The 24,507-nt window shown below is 38.1% G+C and overlaps 1 protein-coding gene across 1 annotated transcript; it reads left to right on the forward strand.

Moving 5' to 3' along the window:
- The first annotated feature begins 399 nt into the window (after positions 1–399).
- Positions 400–22,406, forward strand: LOC118560536 (E3 ubiquitin-protein ligase Itchy-like). Its single transcript, XM_036131612.1, has 24 exons — positions 400–534; positions 1,584–1,653; positions 4,438–4,579; positions 5,496–5,620; positions 6,320–6,451; positions 7,555–7,603; positions 7,706–7,884; positions 8,096–8,333; positions 8,531–8,626; positions 8,774–8,948; positions 10,490–10,559; positions 10,713–10,797; positions 15,139–15,267; positions 15,374–15,446; positions 15,597–15,668; positions 15,768–15,856; positions 16,084–16,243; positions 16,369–16,502; positions 17,090–17,230; positions 17,337–17,457; positions 17,792–17,896; positions 18,826–18,922; positions 19,003–19,075; positions 19,294–22,406. Exons 2-24 carry the CDS (start codon positions 1,629–1,631, stop codon positions 19,391–19,393), a joined length of 2,610 nt encoding a protein of 869 aa, XP_035987505.1. The 5' UTR covers positions 400–534; positions 1,584–1,628; the 3' UTR covers positions 19,394–22,406.
- Positions 22,407–24,507: the final 2,101 nt, after the last annotated feature.

Raw genomic sequence — 24,507 nt, forward strand, 5'->3', positions numbered from 1 at the left:
AGTGTGTCTTTAAACAAATCCACAGTGTTACATGTAATATCTCATTATTTTTGTTTATAAAATAATATTAATTAACAATTCGTTTCCGTACAAGCTTAAAAAAATAAAAGTCAGTTCTTATTTTGTATTATTTACAATACAAAAAAAAGTAAGAAAAAAAGTCATGAAATGACGACATCAACAATGTATCGTTCTTGCCGTCAAAGTAAAAGCGTTTACGAGTACAAGCAAGTTAATGGAAGAAAGAGAAAGCCAATTTCATGCTCTCAAGAAGAGTCAAAACTAAATATTGGTTTAGATTTTCAATTAATTTATTAGCTATTGCTTTGGGTTGGAAGTTGATTCGTTTGTTGGTTTATGCGTCCTTTATTTGGTAAAACACAATCTTATTCTGAAAGGCATAAACCGGAAAGGCAGGGATTGTAGCTAGTGATACACATCTCACCGTTAATGGCTGATATCTAGCTGTCAACAGTCCAGGGGTACCTGAGACCGGCGCTCTTCTACGCGGCATTACAATCTGCGTTTTCATAGGTAAGGCTATTTAGTCTAGTTTGGACGAAAATCTGTTTATTGATCAGTTTATTGATCAGTCGAAGTTGCTTAAACTAAAGGGCCCGGATGCTGGTAGCATTTCTGCCGCGAGCCAGTGCATGGTTAGCTTGTCCTCGTTTCGGGCTGAAGCAAAGTTCCTGATGGTGGTTGAACTCACCAGCAAGACGTTAATATTTCACCTTAACTGCGTGGTTATGCTGTTCCTACCCTCACAGGTGTCCGTTACTGTAGCGGGACAGCTCGTTCACGCGATAGAAAGCAGCTATTAAGACGCGTAGACATAATCATATGTTTGCGAAGATTTCTGTTCAACTTCAACCGACGTTGTTGAATAACTATAAAACGACGGGGATTGTTTGCTGAATCAAAAAAATAAATAAAAAAAATGCCGTCTACTGTCATACCGTGATGGAAATGTCAGTGAAGGCAGGTTGAGTCAGACCTAATTAACCCGGCTGGTTGATGATGGGGATTTTCTGGTAGGGACTAGACGGGTTCTAGAAATAGACGAGATTAACCCAAGTCACCTTGTGAGGTGTACTGTGATGCATTTAAAATTGGGGCGTTGAATATATAGCTCGTTACAAAGCTATTCACAGCAAAGATCGCATTTTAGGTGGCAAGTGTATTTGTGACAAGGTGGCGATAGAGCTAGATCCGATGCGTCCTTCTGCTGGATAAACTATATACAATATCAAGTTTACATGATTTATGCGGTTTGTTTTCAACAAGACAGGGGGAAAATATAATGACAAATGTTTATCATAGATTTCCTGAAACGTAAAAGTTAAATATATGCCTAACTTATCCATAAAACATATATCTAGAAATTTCAAACAGCCCAAAGTGTCACTTTTTATTTAAGTAAACAAGCTCTCTTTCTCTGTCCCTTTCCATGGCCTTTGTGTTCACATTTTGGGTTATTTCATTGACTCTTCTGCTAACTTTTCACCCCGATGAGCCTAAACAATCTGCAGAATAAGTGTGAGCCGTTTCCTTTGTTTACATCTGTTGTCATTTGCTTCCAGGTTCACTCTTATAGGCAACTTAGAATCGAGTGTTATGGATGAGCCATGAAGGCCCAATTGCAAGTCACAGGTAAGTTATTTATCGGACAAGTTTAATCTACAATGCATTCATTTCCTACAAAAAGTCAGACTAATTTATTTATTTTAAATTATCATATTTTTTGTAGAGCAGGTAAGAAATCAACATGTTATTTTGATATAAAATAAATTATGTTGAGTTTTTTTGGCCTTCGAGTTCCTTTGACTTGACAGTTTTGGCCCATGTACCAACAAGTTTGGACACCCCTGTCCTAGATGATACCCAGCCCTCTATGTTAAATGACAAAATGTAAGGGACTCAAGTGGAGCTGTGAAGTTAAAGGGAGGAAAGATAAAGAAGGTGGAGGTTCTGGAGTATTTGGGGTCAACAGTGCAATGGTGAGTGTGGAGATGAAATGAAGAAGCGTGTCCAAGCAGGTTGGAACGGGTTCGGGAAAAGTGTCAGGTGTGATGAGAGCGTCAGCAAGAATGAAAGGAAAGACCAGGGATATAGAATGGTTTAGAGACAGTGGCACTGAGGAAGAGACAGTAGGCTGAGCTGGAGGTAGCAGATATGAAGAAGTTGGTGTTCTTTGGAAGTGATGAGGATGGATTGGATCAGGAATGAGTACTTCAGAGGGACAGCTCATGCTCGGAGAGGCCAGATTGAGATGGTTTGGATGTGTACAGTGGAGGGATGACGAATACATCCGTAGAAAGATGTTAAGGCTGGAACTGCCAGGCAGGGGGCCTAGAGGAAGACGGAAGAAGAGATTAGTGAATGGAGTGAAAGAGGACATGAAGGTAGTTGGTACAAGAGAAGAAGACGCAGAAGATGGGAAGAGAGATGACCCGCTGTGGCGACCCCTGAAAGGGAAGAGTCGTCGGAAAAATATGTACATTAAAGTCACTTTGTCTTAAGCCTGTTTGGGAAAGTCCAAATGACGATCTCCCAACTGGTTAATTCACAAAATTTTAAGCTTCTAATTGGTTAATTAGCAACATTCAAGTTGATTGGAAGCACAGCTGTGGATGTATCTTATGGAAACACCAAACAAAACAACCCAGGATATCAGCAATATAACCGTAGACTTCCACAAATCCAGTTCCTCCTTGGGAAGCTGTCTCTCTTGTCTTTTCAAATAATTTCTTACATGAAAATACTGCGACAGTGTTCCGTCATCTTACCTTTCTATGAAGCAGACTGATTTATGGACCCACGGGTGAATGCGTTTTGGACGCGTGCCCAAGAATAAAACCCTTAAAAGCTCATAAACTGCTGACTGAAGCTGGTGGCAGCATCGTGTTGAGTGGGTGTTTTAATGCAGGGACTGGTGGACTTCACATAACAGACGACACCACGAGGAAAGAACATTGCGTGGGAATATCGAAGCAACATGTCTAAACAGCAGCCTTGAAGTTAAAACTTAATCGCAGTTAGGCATTCCAGATGGACGGTATCTACAAGCCACCGTCAGATAGGTTACTGAGTGGTTTTATGGGCAACAAAGTCACAGTTTAGACGTGGTCGTCACAAACGATCTCAGATCCGTAGGAAATTTGTAGACGGGGTTAAAAGGTGTCTGTGAGCATGGCGGCCTGCAGACCTGACTCCCTTGCACCACTTCTGTCAGGCAGGACGACAGGGAAAATGTGACCTCGCGAACTATCCTGGCATTAAGCAAAGAACATATACATTTGTTTGTAATTCTTACAGGGTTAAATCAAAAAAGTTGAGTCTGATTTATTTGTAGACGGAGAGAAAAAGAGGTTTTTATGCAGCTTATGTAAATATCTGGTTTCAGGTGTAGAGAGACACTTAATTGTCATTTTGAATTTGCACAATGACATCAACGCATTTCCTGAAGTGTCAAAATCGAATAAAGTCCAATGAATAAAATGTGTTTGAAAGAATAATTTGAAAAGACAAAATAAGAAAAAAAAAGTACTGGAAGTTCATATTTTACATACTTTAGACTACAGTATCCGTAGTGTATTGTGCAATGTTGCTTGTGCTTATTGCATTGGGATAAAAGCTAATTGCTACTAATAAATGTATCAGAGTGTGACCTTGAATGGGTTCTAACATTTTCATGGATGGTGTAGTAAATGATTTCACTTGGCGTCAGCTGTAGAAGTCGAGCAATTCACATGTTGGCCTTGTGGCTCCTCTCCTAGAAAATAAATTATTATTATTATTATTATTATTATTATTATTAATAATAATAATAATAATAATAATAATAATAATTGAACTTTATTGATCTCACAATGGAGAAATTCAGTTCTGCATTTAACCCATCCCCTTGGGGAGCAGTGGGCTGCCACTGTGCTGCGCCCGGGGAGCAATCTGGGGTTAAGGGTCTTGCTCAGGGACCCAGAGTGGCAGTATGTGGGAGTTGAACTCAGAACCTCCGGGACCCAAGTACAATGCTATAACCACTAGGCCACCACTCCCCAAAATTATGCCCAGAGCAATTGTAAAAAAATTACCAATACTCTAATATTAAATCAATTTTAAGACCCTAAATATAACAGATGTGCAGGCTTGGTTTATACACATAAAAACCAACGAGCTTTTAGGAACAGTAGAAATGCGGAACGTTAGCACAACAGAAACATATTGTGCTGTGATCTGTCTTTCAAATAGTAACTCAAGTAGTGTGAAGTGTTTACTTAAATGTGTGGAAGTCACATGATGATGTTGCTTGGAAAATAATGATCGTGATACGCCAAAGCCCTAATGTGTTTTCCAAATTCAACTCCTGAATCGGCCTGATCACAGAACTGTTCCTCTGTTGTCCTCGTGTTTCATGCTTGTGTGTTCTCCTTCCAGTGCTTTCAGCTAAGCTAAGGGAAAACAAAAAGAACTGGTTTGGTCCCAGTCCATACGTCGAGGTAGCTGTGGACGGCGAGTCAAAGAGAACAGAGAAATGCAGCAACACCCACAGTCCCAAATGGAAGCAGGCCCTCACTGTGTGAGTACAGTTGTTGTTGTTTGTCTCTGAGGAAGAAGCTAGTCTGTAGCCGGCTGAAAGACCGACCTGCTAAAACGCCACATTAGCATTTCTGTTGCATTTAGTTAATAAGTAATTATTGCAAGACATGCATATAAACTATTCAAAACCTGAACATAAATGCAATGTTTAGTACACATAGTTATTCCAGTGTAAAAACTGGTTATCAATAGAAAAAGCTGTAGAGTTCTAGTTTTTAGATCATTCTCGCTGTTCATAGTTAAGATATTTTTATATACCTAGATTTTTGAGATGCGCACTGGGCATCTTTAGAATGTCTCTTATTGTGATTAGTATAAAAAGGGCTTAAGTGTCTACAATCTAATTCAAGCTATGGGTTACATTTTAAAATGTTATCTTTTTACTTTCACATTGCTTGTTCTTGCACACCTAAACTGTGTACTTGTATGTGCTAAACGCAGTCTCGTGTCCCCTACCTGAGGACTTCTGTTAATGCCAGGGATGCAGTTATAGGAATGCTATAATATCAATTTGGTCAAAGTAAAACCACACAAATAACACTTTGCATTTATTGCACTTTAACTAGCAAACTGAGTCTAGACTTTCAAAGCTCAATATGGACCAATAAGTTTAGTAATAGGGATTTTCTTTTTTGTTTTACATTGTTTCTCTGCTAGTTTGTGGTCATAGTTAAAACATTTGCACATTTCTAGCTAATGGGTCATGAAAATCAAACTAGAACAGCTGAATCGAGAGTATGTTTAAAAACACCTCAGCGCTATAGATTTGCAAAGGAAAAATAAAACTTGCAGCTTAAGCATGAACATGTTTGCAAGTTATGCTCAGCCAAGGACTTCTTTGTTTAATTTGCCCGACTGCTGCTACTTAATCCTATCCCTGTGTCAACTCCCTGCAGAATTGTGACGCCAGTCAGCAAACTCATCTTTCGTGTTTGGAGTCATCAGACGCTGAAGGCGGATATTCTGTTGGGCATGGCCACCCTGAGCATCAGCGCAGCCCTCAAAGCCAATGACCTTAAATGTGAGTTTCAATTTCAACTTTTTTTCCATGCAGACTTTTTTTTTTTTTTTTATCCTCTAAATATTTTGCATAATTCAAAACTGCCCCTCTGTAAATCCGTAGCGTTTGTCGGTGAAATTGGGAATTTGTTGTAAACCCAGATATTTTGATGGAATTTGCAGAAGAGCTCAAATAAAACAAGCTGCTATCGGTACAAACTGAAGATGTAAGAACTATTTTTTTGATGTTAAAAAATTAGCATAATGTCTGTTTATCAGTTCACGTGTATCAGTTCTGTGACCGTGATGTTTCAGATCACTAACCTCCGATCATTTTTGTACATTTTGCTTTAAATGAACCAACTGATCGTGTCAAATTCTCAGCACTCTTAAGCTACAGCTCTGTTGTTAATCTGTTGCTCGTTTATCTATTTAGCCAAGAACTGTATATTTAACAAGTGGTGCACACTCTCTAGAGGCTGTTCTCTGTTATTATGTAAGAGAGCACGCCCGCCTGTGTTCACTATCAACATATTTTATTGTGGTTTGATAAGATTAATATAGCCCTTGTGCATATAACTCACCTTGTTCCTGTGTAAAAGTTTGGAATCAGAGGGACAACGTTCTCCGTCTCCACTGAGCCCCGAGTTGAAATCTGAGTTGTGCGATCATGTTGCTTGTTGAAGTATTTGCTCAACGGCGTGTTTTCTCCTGATCTCAGTGTGTGAGGTGGTGCAGACGCTGCAGCTGTCCTCTGACAGAGACCCCCACGATATTGTCGGGGACCTCTCGGTGTGTCTGGACGGCCTGCAGGTCGACCCGGAAGCTTTTGCCCTGGCAGAGAGGGAGCAAGGTAAGGGAAGCAAACAAAGAAAGTTAGATTAAAAATAAACACTTTCCTTTTTGAATTAGAAACACCAATGCTTTATTAGGGCTGGGCGATATGGATTAAAAAATAAATCTCAGATTTTATCATACCAAATCATGCATTTCGTCAGGGAGTTGACCTGAATTCAAAGTGCAACTAAAAACAAGCTGTGAAACATGCTTGTAAAACAAGATGGCAGCCGTGTCATTATAAACAATGAAAATATAACAAAACATTTGCTGGTAGTGGTATTACACATTAAGCTAAGAACAGGATTCACTGCACTTGTGAACTTCAAACTAAGTTAAAAAAAAAAGTAAATAAGTAAATGAAGTACCTCGTATTATGGTAAAAAAAAGTTTCTACTTAACAGTATTTTGACAATACATTTGCCTAAACATATATTCAGCATCACATGCTGTTCTCTTCATGGAAACCCAATGAGTGTATTGGCAAAATAAAATCCAGATTTTCCAAAAATTAAATCTTAAAGAATTGTAAATTCGAATTAATTGATTAAATCGATTTATCGCCCAGCCCTGTGCTTTATTCTCATTTAGAAATTATTACATTAGTTTAGTTTACTCTGCTTAACCCATTTGAATGGCTTTTGTCAAGGTTTGCACACCTGCATTACATGCATTACCCACAAGGGAGCAGTAGAAATCTTTTTTTTTTGTCACCTAGTTCCTTTCCAGGGCAGCTTGCACAAGCAGTTAAATTAAATGCCCGTATTTGTATAAAACATTGTCTTTTGATTTGCGTGTCTTTAATCACTAAGAGGAATATAGCAAATAAAAACTCATTTTCCAGGTCATTTGTAAAAGGCACTGTCTGACCTTTTGACTTGGAAATGACTTTGTTACCTTAATCCCTTCAGGAAGTGTTGTTGGCCAGTGCAATCAACTGTTTGTTTAAAAAAAAAGAAAAAAAGATTTCCTTTTATGTGTAACTATCTGCATTCTGAGCTGGCCTCTGCCCCACTGAAAATGTCAATATGGTAACCATTAGTGACGATAAAGCTTCTTGAATCAAAATGTTTTAAAGCTAACCAACGCGATGTCACTGTTTTCTTCTTTTCTCCCTAGCACCTCTTACAAATGGAAATGCAAAACAAAACGGCAATACAAGCAACAGGTCTCGTAAACTTTACCTTGGACATCTAAACTCGATTACTTTGTTTGTCCAGCGTTTCTTAAAAGGTTTCAGCTAATATTATTTTCCCACTTTAACCTTTAGATCAAGCAGGGACACGTCTCCATCCAGTGGCTCAGACGACTGGGTAATTGTACCCAATGGTCTTACTGTCAGCGGTAGAGGTTCTCCTTCTCCGTCTGCAGGGGGCTCCACCTCTGCACGTCCTCCTCGGCCTGCCAGACCTCCCCCTCCTACGCCACAAAAACCTGGTGCCTCACCAAGTAGGAAACCACAGAACTTCATATATATGTGTATATATATATATATATATATATATATATATATATATATATATATATATATATATATATATATATTTCCTCAGTTTATGTTACATGCACAAAAGGATGTTGGACTTCCTGTCTACTGATATCGGTCCGTTAAAGATACCTAAAGCATTTCTTCTCTGCTTCTTATCCTTTTTGTCCTCAGGCTCTTCCAGTAGTTCTTCGCCCAGTGAGCTGAGTGAAGCACCAGCCTCCGATGGCTCCTCTCAGGCGTCTGCAAGCGGGGGTTCAGACCAGCCCGACGAGGCGGGAGCACGAGCAGCAGCGGCCGTTTCCTCACAGACGGCAAGTGGTGGTCCCAAACCGCCTGGCGCTGTAACAGCCCCTCCAGCCGTAACACCTCCCAGAATCAACCCCCTCAACAACGTCCCCCTGCCGCCAGGGTGAGAAGCAACTTCTTCTTTTGAATTTTGATTAATTCAGCTCAGAAAGATTAAAGTTGCATGAATGTACATCTATACATTTTTGTATAGTGCTTTATGATAACTTTTCTTATCATCATCTAGGTCTGTAAGATTTTTATTAGCATTCTTTTAACAGAAAATCCATCAGAGCTTGTTTAATGTTATTTGTATTGTAGGTGGGAGCAGAGAGTGGACCAGAATGGACGAGTGTATTATGTGGACCACATTGAGAAACGGACAACATGGGAGAGGCCTGAGCCTCTGCCTACAGGGTACCCAAACATTTTTCTTCTTTCTTTCTTAATAAAATGGATACTGATGTCAAATATGCTCATTTATATCCTCATTTGAAATGACTAGCTAGTTATATTTACATTCAAGTTGGAAGGTTTCTTATCTCTGCTCGTCTGTTTCTGCAGCTGGGAGCGAAGGGTCGACCCGATGGGTAGAGTATACTATGTTGACCACATAACACGAACCACAACTTGGCAACGGCCCACTCAGGAGTCGGTGCGTAACTACGAGGAGTGGCAGAACCAGCGCAGCCAGCTCCAGGGAGCAATGCACCAGTTTAACCAAAGGTTCATTTACGGGGTGAGAACAATTACTGGAATTACTTTTACATTCAATCATGGATTTGTTTCTTTGAATTGGTGTCTCTAAAATATATTAGTGCATTTGCTACAGTGTGGGCCTAGGTTCTGGTTTTACAAAACAGACAAAAACGGCAGGGATTCATAGTGCCTAATCTCATTTTTAATATTTTGTTTAGTTCATTAAAACAGGTCAGCGTACTTATGTATTACTACTTTTTCTACTCACAGATAGTTGTGCCTTTTATTTATTATATATATATATATATATATATATATATATATATATATATATATATATATATATATATATATAATATAATATATATATATATATATATATATATATATAATATATATAATATATATATATATATATTAGGGCTGGGCAACTTAACGCGTTAATTTCGCGTTAACTCATTAGACTATTAACGGCGATATTTTCTTTAACGCGCGTTAACGCATGTTGGTCACATGCTTTTATTTTGTGAAGGTCTGTTGCTGCTGTGTAGGGGTTTGAATCAGAACAGTAGGTGGCGATAATGCGCCAATAACCTCGCTGTCAGCCCAGCCTCAGATTCAAAGAGGAAGAAAGGTGCTGGCCGGAAAAAAACACAGCTGACATGCGGAAGGCGGTGTTTCCCGCAGGTACCGCGAGCGAGCTTAGGCGAGGCGAGGCGGTGAGTTGGCGGCCGGAACAAGTTTTGTGCGGAGCGGAGCGGGGGGGTTTGCATCGACGCCGTCGGTGAAGTCGCTTCGCGTTTCAAAGTATCCATGTATTTTTGCCTGTTTTCCCCTGCCATTCACTATATGCGCGCGAGAAAGCAACAACAAAAAAAAAACGCGTGTCAACGTCAAATAAACGCAAGCATATCGAGTTAGCAAGCATTTCAGTTTAAAGTTCTTCCAGCATTGAATATGACAGAAACAAGTTAGTTGGAACCACTGCCAAGTTAAACTTTGGTATTGAACATAAAATGGTAATGCTGCTCCCTGCTGTTACCTCAGAAATTGCCTGTTTTTGGTAGATTTTTTCCCCATAAAGAGAATTCCCTGTCAGTGGCAATAAGCTTTAATTTATTATTATTGCTATTTTTTGTTTTACATGTTTAAGTTGAGCTTTACACTAAATATGTGTTACTGATAAGTGCTACAAATGTTACAACACTTTTGTTCATATGGCAGCAGAACATTAAAATAAAAGTGCTCTTTACACTACTTTTGAATTCATTCTTGGAGTTTGTAAATACAATGCGATTAATCGCGATTAATCGCGATTAATCAGTGCGATTAATCGCGATTAAATATTTTAATCGTTGCCCAGCCCTAATATATATAAATATATATATATATATATATATATATATATATATATATATATATATATATATATATATATATATATATATATAAATAAAAAAATGTAAAACCCATAGGGAAAAGATTAGGAATTTAAGTAATATGAGTTTACTTTTTTATAAATGTGAATGTTTCCATTTTATTGAGGTAGACTAGTCACGTTGTATTTATTTTCTGGCTCAGCTGCAAGACCAGTTTGCAGCCGCATCTACGAAAGAGTTTGACCCCCTGGGACCTCTGCCACATGGCTGGGGTAAATATATTTTCACAAGAATTCACTTTTAAATTACTGAAGTTTCACCAGTATGAGAAGGATCTGTTGTTGGAACGTAGATATGTAATGCTACTGGGAGTGCTTGGCAGTAAATTGACACATTTGTGTGCATAAAATCTGTTTTTACTTTAGAGAAGAGAACAGACACAAATGGCAGAGTGTATTTTGTTCATCATCCAACTCGGACGACACAGTGGGAGGACCCAAGGACACAGGGGTGAGTGTATAATTCAACTCAGTTCAATCCAATTATATTTATATAGCACCAATTCACAGCACTACATCTCAAGGCACATTACAAAGTCAAATCAAACAGATTGTTCAAAAGGTTTGCTCTCTAAAGAAACCCAGCAGATTGCATTGAGTCTTGACAAGCAGCATCCACTCCTCCTGAAAGCATAGAGCCACAGTGGACAATCGTCTGCATTGTCCATGGCTTTGCAGCAATCCCTCATACTAAGCATGCATGAAACGACAGTGGAGAGGAAAACTCCCTTTTAACAGGAAGGAAAAACCTCCAGCAGAACCAGAACCAGGCTCAGTATGAACAGGCATATGCCTCGACTGACTGAGGGTGAGAGAAGGCAGAGCAGAGACACAAAAAAAGCAATAAAAACATTCCTGATAGTTGAGTGTGCAAGAGAAATGTATAATCACAGTAGTGATATTGTGACATGAAAACCCTGCAGTAAATCTTCAACATGAATGTTAAAATCCCCCACTATAATAACCTTGTCAGTATTTAACACCAAATCAGATAAGAAGTCTGACAACTGATCCAAAAACTTAGAGTAAGGGCCTGGTGGGCGATACAAAACAACAAACAGAAGAGGTTTTATTGCTTTGCTGTTTGGATGAGGGAAACTAAGGGTTAAATGTTCAAAAGAATTGTAGTTATTGATTGACCTTGAACAAATTTTTAAATCAGACTGAAAGATGATTACTATTCTTCCTTCTCTTCCCGTAGTTCTGGGGATGTGGAAATTTATATAACAAAAGGGAGTTGACTCATTTATACTGTCGTAGTCCTCTTGCAGCAGCTTCCAGTATTTTATGAGTGCAACGGTTTTTGGTAACAGCTGCTGATCAATTTTGTGTCATTGATATGTAACAACATGCCAGTTTGCTGCTCAAATTACAAGGAAAACTGTCTCAACTTTCAAATGGTAAACGTTTTAGGTCCTTCTTTTACAACGCCGAATTCCACCTTTCTACCAGACTGGATGATTTCTAGATGCATTTTATAAAATGAACAAATTAAAGTAGATTAAAATGGAACTTGTCAGGAAATTATAGATGCAAAAAGAAAATGTAGTTTTTTTAGTACTTTAATGCTTGCAGTTATGTATGTTCAAGATGTTTAATTTTTTTTTTCAGGTTAGCCTGTATCTTGGTTACAGTTATTTCGTGAAATATATAAAGATAAGCCAATATGACTGGATTTGATCTCTGTTAAACTTTGTTTGTACCAGCACAGTTGAGATGAAAAAGATTAATTTTTCTGACATTTTTAGATTTAAAATTACTTTTATTCATCTGGGAACAGTGTTTTTGTGATGCTAAGGCATTTCTCAAAACACAATAAAAACATATGTTATTGTTTTGTTTACATTTTTTTTTATTCTAAATAAAAGTATTTATTTCTATGATATTTTTTGGCACTGTACTAATCAAACGCTTGTTATAATGCAATATACTTGAACCTTAATATGCAGAACTGTGCAATGAAACCTTCCTGATTGTTAAGAGTGTTCAAAAAATATGCATTCACAGTAGCGATGTTGTAATGTGCACAGACTCAGTCTCCTCAGCAGGGGACGATAGCCCTTACAGCTTTAGCAAAAAAGCTATTTCTAAGTGGGGTCGTACTGGATTTGATGCTCCTGAAATGTTCACCTGATGGGAGAGGGGCAAACAGTGCACTGCCTGGGTGGGTGGGATCTGTGGTGATGCGGCTGGCCCTTCTCTGGACTCGTGCAACATAAACCGAGTCCAGATTTTGCAGACGGCATTCTACAACTCCCTCTGCTGTCCTTACCGCCTGAGCAGATTATTTGCAGATGATCTGCCCCCCCTGGATGATGTCACAGCTAACACAGCGTCAGACCAGGTGTACCTACTATGAAGAGAAAACAGACAGAGGGAACAAAATGTTAAAATAACAACAAACAATGCAAAATTGGAGACCAGTAGGACATGCCTGTAGTCGAAGTAATTAGTAGGATTCGTCAGTATTTATGGATAAATATAGTTGAGTGTCATCAGTGTGGCAGTGGAAATGAATCTCATTATGTCTGAAAATTTTACCAATCGGAAGCATGAAGAAAAATAAATATATATATTAGTAAAGAGAATTAGCCCAAGGACTGAACCCTGTGGTACTCCACAAGTGACCCTAGAGTTTGAAGAGGAGTTATTATTGACATGAACAGAAAGCTCTACTGCTCCTAAACAGTTCAAACACCGATCAGGTTCTAAAGATTCCTCCAACGCTGCCTCACTTCCTGAGGATGAGTTTTTGGGAGGGTGCCAATTATATTGTTTTTAATGGAATCAATTTTATTTACAAACAATCCCATAAAGTCATTACTGCTGAGAACTGAGGGAATGGATGAGTCAACAGAGCTATGACTCTGGGTAAGTTTGGCAACTGTACTAAAGAGAAACCCAGGATTATTTTTTATTCTCCTCTCTTAATGATGAAAAATATGATGCTCTAACTCTGTGAAGGCTCTTTTTCTACAACAATAGACTGTTTTTCCAGATTAGGTAGAATTCCTCTAGATATGTCGAGCGCCATTTTCTCTCCAATTTCCTAATGTTGTACTTCAAAGAACGCAGCTATAAATTAAACCAGGGAGACGGCTTCCTATGAATAATCACCTTCCTTTTCAAGGGAGCTACATTGGCTTATGCACAACGCAACGTGGAAGTGACACCGACAACAAAAGCGTCTATTTGTGAATGGGAAGAAACATTGCTGCTATCTGCAGGGCATTTCTGCAATACAGAGGATATTAAAAGGGAGACAGACTCTTTAAACTTTGACACAGCATAATCTGATAAAGATCTACTATAATAAAACCCTCTTTTGGGGGTGGAGAACTCAGTTATTAAAAAATTGTCAGATAGGACAGGGTTGTGAGGAAATACTGTTAATTCTTCACAATCAATACCATATGTCAGCACAAGGTCTAAAGTATGGAGCCAAGAGTGAGTCGGTTGATTCACATTTTGAGCAAAACCAATTCAATCTAGGATAGCTTTAAAGGCTGCACTAAGGTTATCATATTCATTGTCAACATGAATGTTAAAATCCCCCACTATAATAACCTTGTCAGTATTTAACACCAAATCAGATAAGAAGTCTGACAACTGATCCAAAAACTTAGAGTAAGGGCCTGGTGGGCGATACAAAACAACAAACAGAAGAGGTTTTATTGCTTTGCTGTTTGGATGAGGGAAACTATGGGTTAAATGTTCGAAAGAATTGTAGTTATTGATTGACCTTGAACAAATTTTTAAATCAGACTGAAAGATGATTACTATTCTTCCTTCTCTTCCCGTAGTTCTGGGGATGTGGAAATTTAAATAACAAAAGGGAGTTGACTCATTTATACTGTCGTAGTCCTCTTGCAGCAGCTTCCAGTATTTTATGAGTGCAGCGGTTTTTGGTAACAGCTGTTGATCAGTTTTGTGTCATTGATATGTAACAACATGCCAGTTTGCTGCTCAAATTACAAGGAAAACTGTTGTCTCAACTTTCAAATGGTAAACATTTTAGGTCCTTCTTTTACAACGCAGAATTCCACCTTTCTACCAGACTGGATGATTTCTAGATGCATTTTATAAAATGAACAAATTAAAGTAGATTAAAATAGAACTAATCAGGATATTATAGATGCAAAAAGAAATTGTAGTTTTTTAGTACTTTAATGCTTGCAGTTACGTATGTTCAAGATGTTTAATATTTTTTTCAGGTTAGCATGTATCTTGGTTACAGTTATTTTGTGAAATATATAAAGATAAGCCAATATGACTGGATTTGATCTCTGTTAAACTTTGTTTGTACCAGCACAGTTGAGATGAAAAAGATTAAATTTTCTGACATTTTTAGATTTAAAATTGCTTTTATTCATCCGGGAACAGTGTTTCTGATGCTGAGGCATTTCTCAAAACACAATAAAAACATACGTTATTGTTTTGTTTAATTTTTTTTTTCTTCTAAATAAAAGTATTTATTCCTATGATATTTTTTTGGCACTATACTAATCAAACCCTTGTCAAACCCACTTTTTATTTTGATGATTTCCAAGTATTTGTGGTTTGAAGGCCTCCTCGCCATCACCCTAATCTATAGCCTCCTCCAGAGAATCCCCCCCATACTCAAGTCCGGACCCGGACTGGGCCACTCCAACACATTAATATTACTTCTAGGTGGAGAAATCAAGATTGATTTTAAACTGAAATCTTTCAGGATTATGAATATTTATCTGTACGTTGTATTTATTATTTTCATGTCCTGTACCTTTGTGTTTTCTTTACATGCTTTGCTCAGACTTCTGAATGACAAACCTCTGCCTGAAGGCTGGGAGATGAGGTTCACTGTGGACGGTATTCCCTACTTTGTGGACCACAACCGGAGAACAACTACCTACATTGACCCCCGGACGGGCAAATCTTCCCTGTAAATTGTTCATAATGTTTAATTTTGCTGGTAAAGGAGGACACAGGCCTGCAGGTCATTCATTCTTGTCATACTAAAAATGCTTGTTTTGTAATTTTTTTTACAGTGAGAATGGCCCACAGATCACTTACGTTAGGGACTTCAAAGCCAAAGTGCAATACTTCAGGTTTTGGTGTCAGGTATGTGGTTTGTTTCTGATGTTACACGTCAAATTGTTGTTGTTTTTTTTTCACTTTGTCTTGTTTTGCCATCATACATGTTTTATTCTGAGATAAGAAAAGCCCTGTTAGATTTACGTACTGTTCCATGTTGCATGTTCATTCTCTTAGCAATTATCGATGCCTCAGCATATCAAGATTACCGTCTCCAGGAAAAGCTTGTTTGAGGATTCATTTCAGCAGGTGAGGTCTTGCCCTCTCTCCAGGTTTCGAGGCGTACCGCTGCTCTTTTCCTGTGGGTGAGTTACGTAACCGTTTTAATTTTTTAACTCCTTTTTAAAGATCATGAGCTTTCACCCACAAGACCTGAGGCGGAGACTGTGGATTATCTTCCCTGGAGAGGAAGGCTTGGACTACGGAGGCGTGGCCAGGTAATCCCACGTAGTTTTTTTTAAACCAGGCGTGTCCTTTTCCCCTGACTAGTTGGGTGTGCAGATTGTGTTGGCACCACCCAGGGTTGAAAAATCATAAACCATATGTTGTAATATCAGCTGCTGATGTCATGAGGAAAGCTCAGTCATCAAGAAATCTGATGTGCAACTTCATTTCATCACTTCTGATTGCTTACGTGTTTTGCTATTCGTGGTCATATTTTCAGGGAATGGTTCTTCCTGCTCTCCCATGAAGTGCTAAATCCCATGTACTGTTTGTTTGAGTACGCCGGAAAGGACAACTACTGTCTTCAGATCAACCCGGCTTCTTCCATCAATCCGGATCATCTCAAATACTTCAAGTTCATAGGGCGCTTCATTGCTATGGTACCTTTTGCTTTTAGTTTAGAAATTTATTGTTGGCCTAATAAATTTAGATTTACATGCATTTAATTTTAAAGGCACTGAATGTACTTTTCTTTCCTGTTTTTTTTTTTTTTTTTTCTCCTTAGGCCTTGTTCCATGGAAAGTTCATTGACACGGGATTCTCACTGCCTTTCTACAAGCGGATTTTGAACAAACCCCTGGCTCTTAAAGACTTGGAGTCTATAGATCCAGAATTTTATAATTCACTCATTTGGATCAAGTAGGTAGCTCGTGTGCATAACAAAATCAAATATGCAAATAAAATCCAGGTTTTCTTACTTGGTCTGGAAAAGTATGGAATTGCATTATTTATTTAAAAACAGAATAAAAGCAAGTAGGAATAAAATGTAGAAACAAAATAGAACAAAAATAGAAACTAAAAGCAAAGGTTAAAAACAGTTGGACTACAAAGTTGAACTAATGATGTTTCAGTAAAACAAGTTAACTAGAACAGTTGGAGGCAATCCTAAACAAATGTGTTTTTAATCTTGATTTAAAGGAACTGAGGCTTTCAGCACTTTTACAGTTTTCTGGAAGTTTGATAAGTGGAGCATAGGAACTAAATGCTGCTTAGAGATAACCAATGATCGCTGGAGCTAGGCACCGGCCCCTCCCTGAGCTCCGGCATGGATAAGCGGGTATAGATCCTGGATGGTTGGAAGTTCATCTATGCCAAAGGAATATGAATATTACATGTTTCTTAGATTATTTTTTTTATTGCTGCCCATAAAACCCTAAGTCACTGTGGGTGTATTGGTCCAGGTATTTAAACTGCCTTGGTAATAAAAGGGGTTTTATGTGTTGCAGGGACAATAATATAGAGGAATGTGGTCTGGAGATGTTCTTCTCCGTTGACAAGGAGATCCTGGGAGAGGTCAGTACTCATGAGCTGAAACCAGATGGAGGAAACATTCAAGTAACTGAGGAAAACAAGGAGGAGTACATCAGGTGCAGCAGCATTTTTCTTCCACTTCTCATAAAATAATATTTGTTATTTTTAAATTCTCCAAATGTAACATTGGTGCCAACAGATTGCCTCTTTCTTTTTATGCAGGTTAGTGGCAGAGTGGAGGCTGTCCAGAGGTGTGGAGGAGCAGACCCAGGCCTTCTTTGAGGGCTTCAATGAAGTTCTTCCTCAGCAGTACCTTCAGTACTTTGATGCAAAGGAGTTGGAGGTACACGACTATTTGGACTGTTTCTCAGCAGGATGTTTTAAACGTGTTTGTCATCCATCCTGGTATTGATTTAGACTTCAAATTATACTTTGCTGTATTTTCTGCAATAATAGTAAAATTGACCAAAAAAATGTATACAATGCAACAAAGTGTTTTTAACAATGCATCTCTGTCTGCATATAGTCAGAGTCCCACAAGCACAAATACTGCCCTGAAAATAAATGGGCAGTCAGATTTAGAAGTGAATTTGTACCATAGAAAGCTACTGGAACGATTTTCAAACTGTTGTGCGTCTCTTTCTTTTTTTTTTTTTTTTTTTTTTTTTTTTTTTTAGGTAATGCTTTGTGGGATGCAGGAGATTGATCTGGTTGACTGGCAGAGAAACACGATTTACAGACATTATGCCCGGAGCAGCAAGCAGATACTGTGGTTCTGGCAGGTGTGTCCTGAAAACAATTGTTCTGTAGCTGTAATAGTTGTTCGTGTATTTAGGAATCAAACTCTCACAACACTGGAATGTACCCAACCTTCATTCTTTTTTCATTTTAGAATACATTCAGTATACAGAGATTTTTTTAACATTTATCTTCAGGCACAGTTTGGAGAATAATTTCCTTTGTAATTGAATGCAAATCTTTTGTATACTAAGATTAAATCCCACCATTACCTTGTAAATTAAAGATGCATTTTTTGTTATAGGAAATAATAACTATTTTGGCTAAAGGGTAAAATTAGAGATTTGTTTCATTAGGCATACCTCCCACTTTCCGAACCTTTGTCATTGATCTGACACAGAATGTATAAAGTTTATTGTCATTATGTACCCATAATACATTTTTTGGTCAGACCACAGTTCAGAAATAATACACGGACACAAGTCAAACACATAAATATATAAAGCTGAGCGTGCCAAGCAGAAATACTTCCTGAGAAGCTAAAAAGTGAGCAGATATTGAGCAGATAGCAGATAGTTTGCATGGATGTTCAAACAAACACTCCTTCAGTGTGAAAACAGTCCTCAGCATCTGATAAGATTTAGTTCAATTTAAAAAAAGACAGCAGAACAATGTAAATTACTGTACACTTGCATGGATCTACCAGATAAACGGTCTCGGAAGTTATAAATTATGCAAATAGTCATTAGCAGCAACTGAAATGTTCCAGACTCGTACAGAATTAAATATACTTGTAAAGTTTTCATGTTTCAACCGCATTGGCAGCATGTTGTGCTGGAGCTAATTAATTAACTAATTAATATGCCGACTTACGTTTTCTACTAAAAAATTATTTTTAGTAGAAAAATTATTTCTCGACTGAAAGTGTTAGAAAATGTCCAACTAAATACGGACATAAATGCTTTGTTTGCAGTTTGTGAAGGAGATGGACAACGAAAAGCGAATGAGACTCCTGCAGTTTGTCACCGGCACCTGCCGTCTTCCCGTGGGAGGCTTTGCCGATTTGATGGGTACGCAAAATCCACACACTGGTGTCTGCTCGGTCGTGAGCCTTTGCTGATTCGGGTTTTCTTGTATCTGCCGAAAACAGGAAGCAATGGTCCACAGAAGTTTTGCATTGAGAAAGTGGGGAAAGAAAACTGGCTTCCACGAAGCCACACATGGTGAGAATGTTTTTTTTCCTGCTTTCAGACATGTTCAGCTGCAGGCATTTGATAAAATATATAAAAACGTTGTGTTAAAAACAAATGGCATTCATTGGAGGTTAGAAAATGCTTAATCAACGGATGCTTTTTAGTATGCAGTCACGTGTAGCAAAAGACGGCAAAAACATGTCAGAAGAATAATTTAGTTTGTGTTTTGTTTTTTTGTCTCTGTGTAGCTTCAATCGTCTAGACCTTCCTCCTTATAAGAGCTACGAGCAGCTGAAGGAGAAACTCATGTTCGCCATCGAGGAGACAGAAGGATTTGGGCAGGAATAATCCAGCAGGAGTTCCTGGTTTTCATCACAGCAATCCGCGGATGGGACAGGCTGACCTTGAATGAGCCGGGTCGATTTTTTTTTTTTCTTTCTTTTTTTAGAAAGGAGCACTTTCAGTAGTTTCTCTCTGCAGCCCAGAAATGCTTTCACTCTGGTAGATTCTGTCGCAATAGCACATTCACTAAATACTAGAAAGATGTTTCATCACAGGCTCATTATTTAACGAGGGAGCTGTGAATCAGCTCCACCTTAACGAGCTGTTCCTCCCTGATCCACCTAATCTCACTTTTGCTGCACAAAGCCCACATTAAGGCGGTGGAGAGAGAGAGAGAAAAAGAAAAAGAGAGACGCCTTTCTCACTCTGGCATGCCTGCACCTGCTGTGCGCAGAGTAAGCGCAGTTTCTACACACGGAGCACCGATTCTGCGCAGTAGTCGTTCCTTTTAGAACCACTTTGTTGGGGCCTATGCATCACCGTAATGTCTGAGGAAAGAAACTCGTCTGTGCATTTTGATTGAAAATACGAAGACTGATATGTAAAAAGATGGAAGCACAGCCCCCTTGTGATCTGAGGTCATTGGGATTTAGTTTTCCTTCTTTCGACGTGGGGGGAGGGGGTCAACGGATATTTTTCTAATAGGTGACTGACATGACTCCTGTAGCACGTATACAGTTTTTTTTTTTTGTTTTCATTAACTTTGCTAAATGTGATGACTTTAATTGCAATAATCCTTTCTCTTGTTTTGACAGGTTGCTTTCTTAACTTCTGAGTTAAAATGTTCAACTAGTTTGCACATGGGTTTTTGTGAGCGGAGAGATTATAATCGCTATTAGAAGAAGCTATTTTTAAGTGCAATAGTTTTGTAGAAAACATCATTTTGCCAATGCTAGAAACAAACAAGGCTTTGATTAGTTTTTTTTGTTTTTTTTCTCTAAGACTTAGCTTTAGTTTGAGTTAGTCCCAAGTACAAGGCTTAGAACGGCTGCTCACTCTGGATTCTGTACGATTGCTGTGGTTTTCCTACTGTTGTATCTGCATTTTCGACTCTTAATGTTTACCTAATTTCTCAGTCAGGTAGAAGGAAACTGTGAAGGTTGTGATGACAAAGTTGTTACTGATGACCTTTTCCCACTGGATGAAAGTCGATTCGCAGCTTGTTACCAAGAGCCCAAATCTCTTGGCTGAAGCCAAGGTGTCTGTTTGGTTCTGCCGAGCATGGCAGATGGACTGAATGCAAGAAAAGTTTAGGTGTAAAATCCAAAAAAGTTTCATCTATGAAGTGACTGTTGCAGTTTATGTACAGTTGAAAACAGATGTTGAAATGCATTTTACAAAAGGGTATGCCCCCCCCCCCCTTCCCCCCCTCATCGTCTGACATTAAATCAAACTAAACGTTTCCTGTTTTAGAAATGTTGGGATTACCAAAAAAAAATTCTATTTGCTAAACGCCACAATAATTATAATTATTAATGAATTTACATATATTTGCTTAAAATTTGGCAGCATTCCTCTTTAAACAGTATGACTCTGACCAAATCTTTCTGGTTATCCTTCCAGAAGCTTCTCACAATAGTCTGCTGGAATTTAGGGCCCAGGTTAGCTAAGTCAGTCACGCAGTCCGTCTTGATCGCTCACACCTTTTTAGCTCTGCCCACATCTTGTTTTTTTTAAGTTAAAACAGGTTTAGGGCTTTGTGTGATGGTCATTCCAAAACATTGACTCACATTTCTTTTATGTAACTAATTTGGCCGGATGCTTAGAGTCATTGTCCCTTTGGAACATCAAAGCTTTAACTTTTTGTCCGTCTTAAGATGTTTCTTTAATAATTCTACATAATGTTCTCTCCTTACGTTGACATCTATTTTTTATAAGTCCCTCTGTCCCCCCACCCCCCGCAGCAAAACATGTTTCCCACAGTTGGGATGGGGTTCACTAGACTTGCAAGCTCCCTCCTGTAGTAGATGTCCTTTATGGCAAAATAACTACATTTTTGGGGGGTTTTTCAGACCGCAGAATATCCAAAAATGTACGTACTTTGGATACGTATTGATTGCATTTGCAGACTGAAATCCTTTTTTTTCCCGGTTGTTTAACTGTTAGGATTCTTTCTCTGCTGACTGGCCTTTCAGCCAGAGTTGGCACAGGACAGTATATCTCTCTCATCAGCGTCAGCCAGCATCTTTACAAAGTGTTTTGCTTAAGTTCTGCTTAAGTTCCGGGCCGTTTGAAGTTGCGAGTAGTTGTTTAAACGGATGAACGTGGCACCTTCAGGCATGAGGCAACGATGAACCAGATTTGTGGAGGTCCACAGTTCTCTTCCTGATATCTCGGCCGGTTTCTTTAAATTTCCACGTGTTGTCACACAAGAAAGGAGAGCCATCGAGGTTTGCCTTAAGGTGCATCCCAGGTGTTGCCTCCACTTAACTCAATTAATGTGAACCAATGATTGAGAAGCTTACAAAGTCCTGACATTTTCAAATGGCAAATCCAAATGGGGGTAATTAAACTTTAACAATTTGGGTAACTCTAATCTTGATACAAATTTCTTTATAAAAAAAAAAAAAATCTTGCAATACTTGCATTTAGCAAATACAAAATGATTTTTGGTAATCCTTATCTAATAATTTTCCTGAAACAGGAGCATTTCATGTTAGACAATGAATAAGAAAATGTAAATGTCTCTTTATACAGTGTATTTAAATATCTGGTTTTAATTCTAAATGCACTTAGTAAGTATAGGAAAACTCCATTATTACACCTGGGCTGCCCAAGGAGTGGAACTCTTTAAGAAACGAGACTCAGTTTTACAGAACCCTAGTTTTATAGGGTGTTAGTTGCTCACATTTGTACATTGTAACTAAGGACTCTTAGAGTAGAGCCAGGCTATGTAAAAAGGGTAATTAGTAGAATTGTGAACCTTTTAATGTCAGTGTTCTCTTCATTTCATGATGACTAGACGATATACAGCATCCTACAGGATTATTGCCACCCGTGGTAGAAATGTGTAAAAAAATAATAACTTAAAATAAATCATTCCGTTATAGCAGCAGCATAATCTCACTCTGAAAATGTCATTTCAGTACATTTAGTACGTGTTGGTGGGGGAAAAATGCCTCAGTGAGACCTTATTTTTTTAATAAGATCTTTAGTGCCACAATTTGTAAGCCCTAATAGTGTTAGTAAAATAAATGCAACCAAAGCTTTCTTAAGTTAGTCGCAGTGCTTGGGGAATGTGAATTAATGTGACTCGCTGTTTGCCTGGAGCATAATTATGCTGTGACACTAAAGCCTGTGTCTTTGAGCCGATCTTCAAAGAGTGGGAAAGGTAAAAGACCGTGCCATCTGAGTTTGGGTAGATGTGAGTGGCGTTCCATAAATCAAGAAAAATAGAATAAAAGTTCTTGTTCAACACTGACAGTATTTCCAGCGTGAGATTGTTCTACTCCTTTTTATGCACTTTTAATGGGTACCAATAATTGTGCAGGGTGCTGTATTCTAAATTGTCGTAATTTAGCGATCTGCTTTTATTTTCCGAAATATGTAAAAAAAAATAAAAATAAAAAAGGTCTTTTTATTTCATAATTTAAAGTCTTGTTGCTGTTTGAGAAAGCTATCATGTAAATTCTTAAGAGCTATTAATCACAGTCCATGGATTACAACCCCCCCCCCCCCCCCCCCCCCCCAAATGTTTCTAACAATTTGCTATTTTAAGAATCTGCCACACAGGTTTACTTTAAAGGGACTACAAGCTTAGAGCAGCTTTACACTGATTTAACATTTTTCTACGCAGTATTGTAATTACTAGCAACCCTTCGAGCTTTAAATTGTGATTGTGCTGCAAATTGATGACTATGTGTGTTCTTCTTAACTAAAAATCCCAAAAAAGTACATATGTCTCTGCTGGTTCCCTTTAAGGTCACTACTTGAATTAGACGCAGCCAAGGTTTCTGAATCTATGAATTTATTCCCAGAAATTACATGGCTGGTTGTGTTTTTTTTTTTTTTTTTTTTTTTGCCTTGCTGTGCATTAATTACATCCAACTTTTTTTCTTTTACCCCTCCTTTAACCATTTAATGCTTTCTTTGTCCTTAACTGGATTTGGTTTTCTTATAATCATTTAAAAAAAAACAATAAAAATAAAAAAAAATCTTATTTGCTGTAAATCAGTCCAAGCTCAGCAAAGACTGTGTTGATGGTGTTCAGACTTATGAAGAGCTTAATGTAAAATTTAAAGTTTACCCCATTCACATTCTACCAGATTATAGCTAATGCCAGCACAATGACATGCAAAGCTGGTTGAATTCACTGCTTGTCGCTCTAATCACCACTTTGTTCCACATCATGGGACAAACAGATATGTAGAAATATGCAAAAGTCTCTTTGAGTTATGACTGCATTGTTGTAAGCCAATGTCAATTGTGTAGTCACTGTTTATTTTCTAGCTCTTAACTTTTTGATACGTGAACATCAATGGGTGAATTATATTTATTAAGAACGTGAGTTTCATGTATTGATGACCTGAAGTGATTGATAAAAACAAATGATTAAAATGCTGAAAGTGTGATCATTACATACAATGTCCCACCCAGAGGTGGTAACTGTAACTAGTTACATTTACGCACTTACATTTATTTGACCAACTTGTTGAGCAAAATGTACTTTTAGGAATTGTTTTACTGCACTGTACGTTTACTTGAGTAACATTATTACTCAAGTATCGCTACTCTTACTTGAGTAAAATTCCTCGCTACTCTACCTACTGTGAGTAACTTCGTGAATAAAGAACATTATTTTTAACCAAAAAATGCACCAGAGAAACAAAAACCGAGAGTTTATGTTAAAGTGAGACTTCTTATTTGTATACAAGCTTTGCTATTTTAATGTTATTTTCTATCTAGTGTGCTCAATGAGGCATCTGGAGGTCAAATGAATGTACAGTAAATATTGTCATTGGAAGTACTTTGCGCTGTTCTGACATATTGTATTAGGGTTGGACGATACAATAATATATATCAATCGATAGACGTATATCGATGATAGAAAAAAAGGGTCAATAAAAGGTTTAATAGAATAAGTTTTTACTTCCTTTTACATTCTAGCCATATAGGTTAAT

This window comes from Fundulus heteroclitus, unplaced genomic scaffold (assembly GCF_011125445.2).
Source record: "Fundulus heteroclitus isolate FHET01 unplaced genomic scaffold, MU-UCD_Fhet_4.1 scaffold_445, whole genome shotgun sequence".
Taxonomy (NCBI): domain Eukaryota; kingdom Metazoa; phylum Chordata; class Actinopteri; order Cyprinodontiformes; family Fundulidae; genus Fundulus; species Fundulus heteroclitus.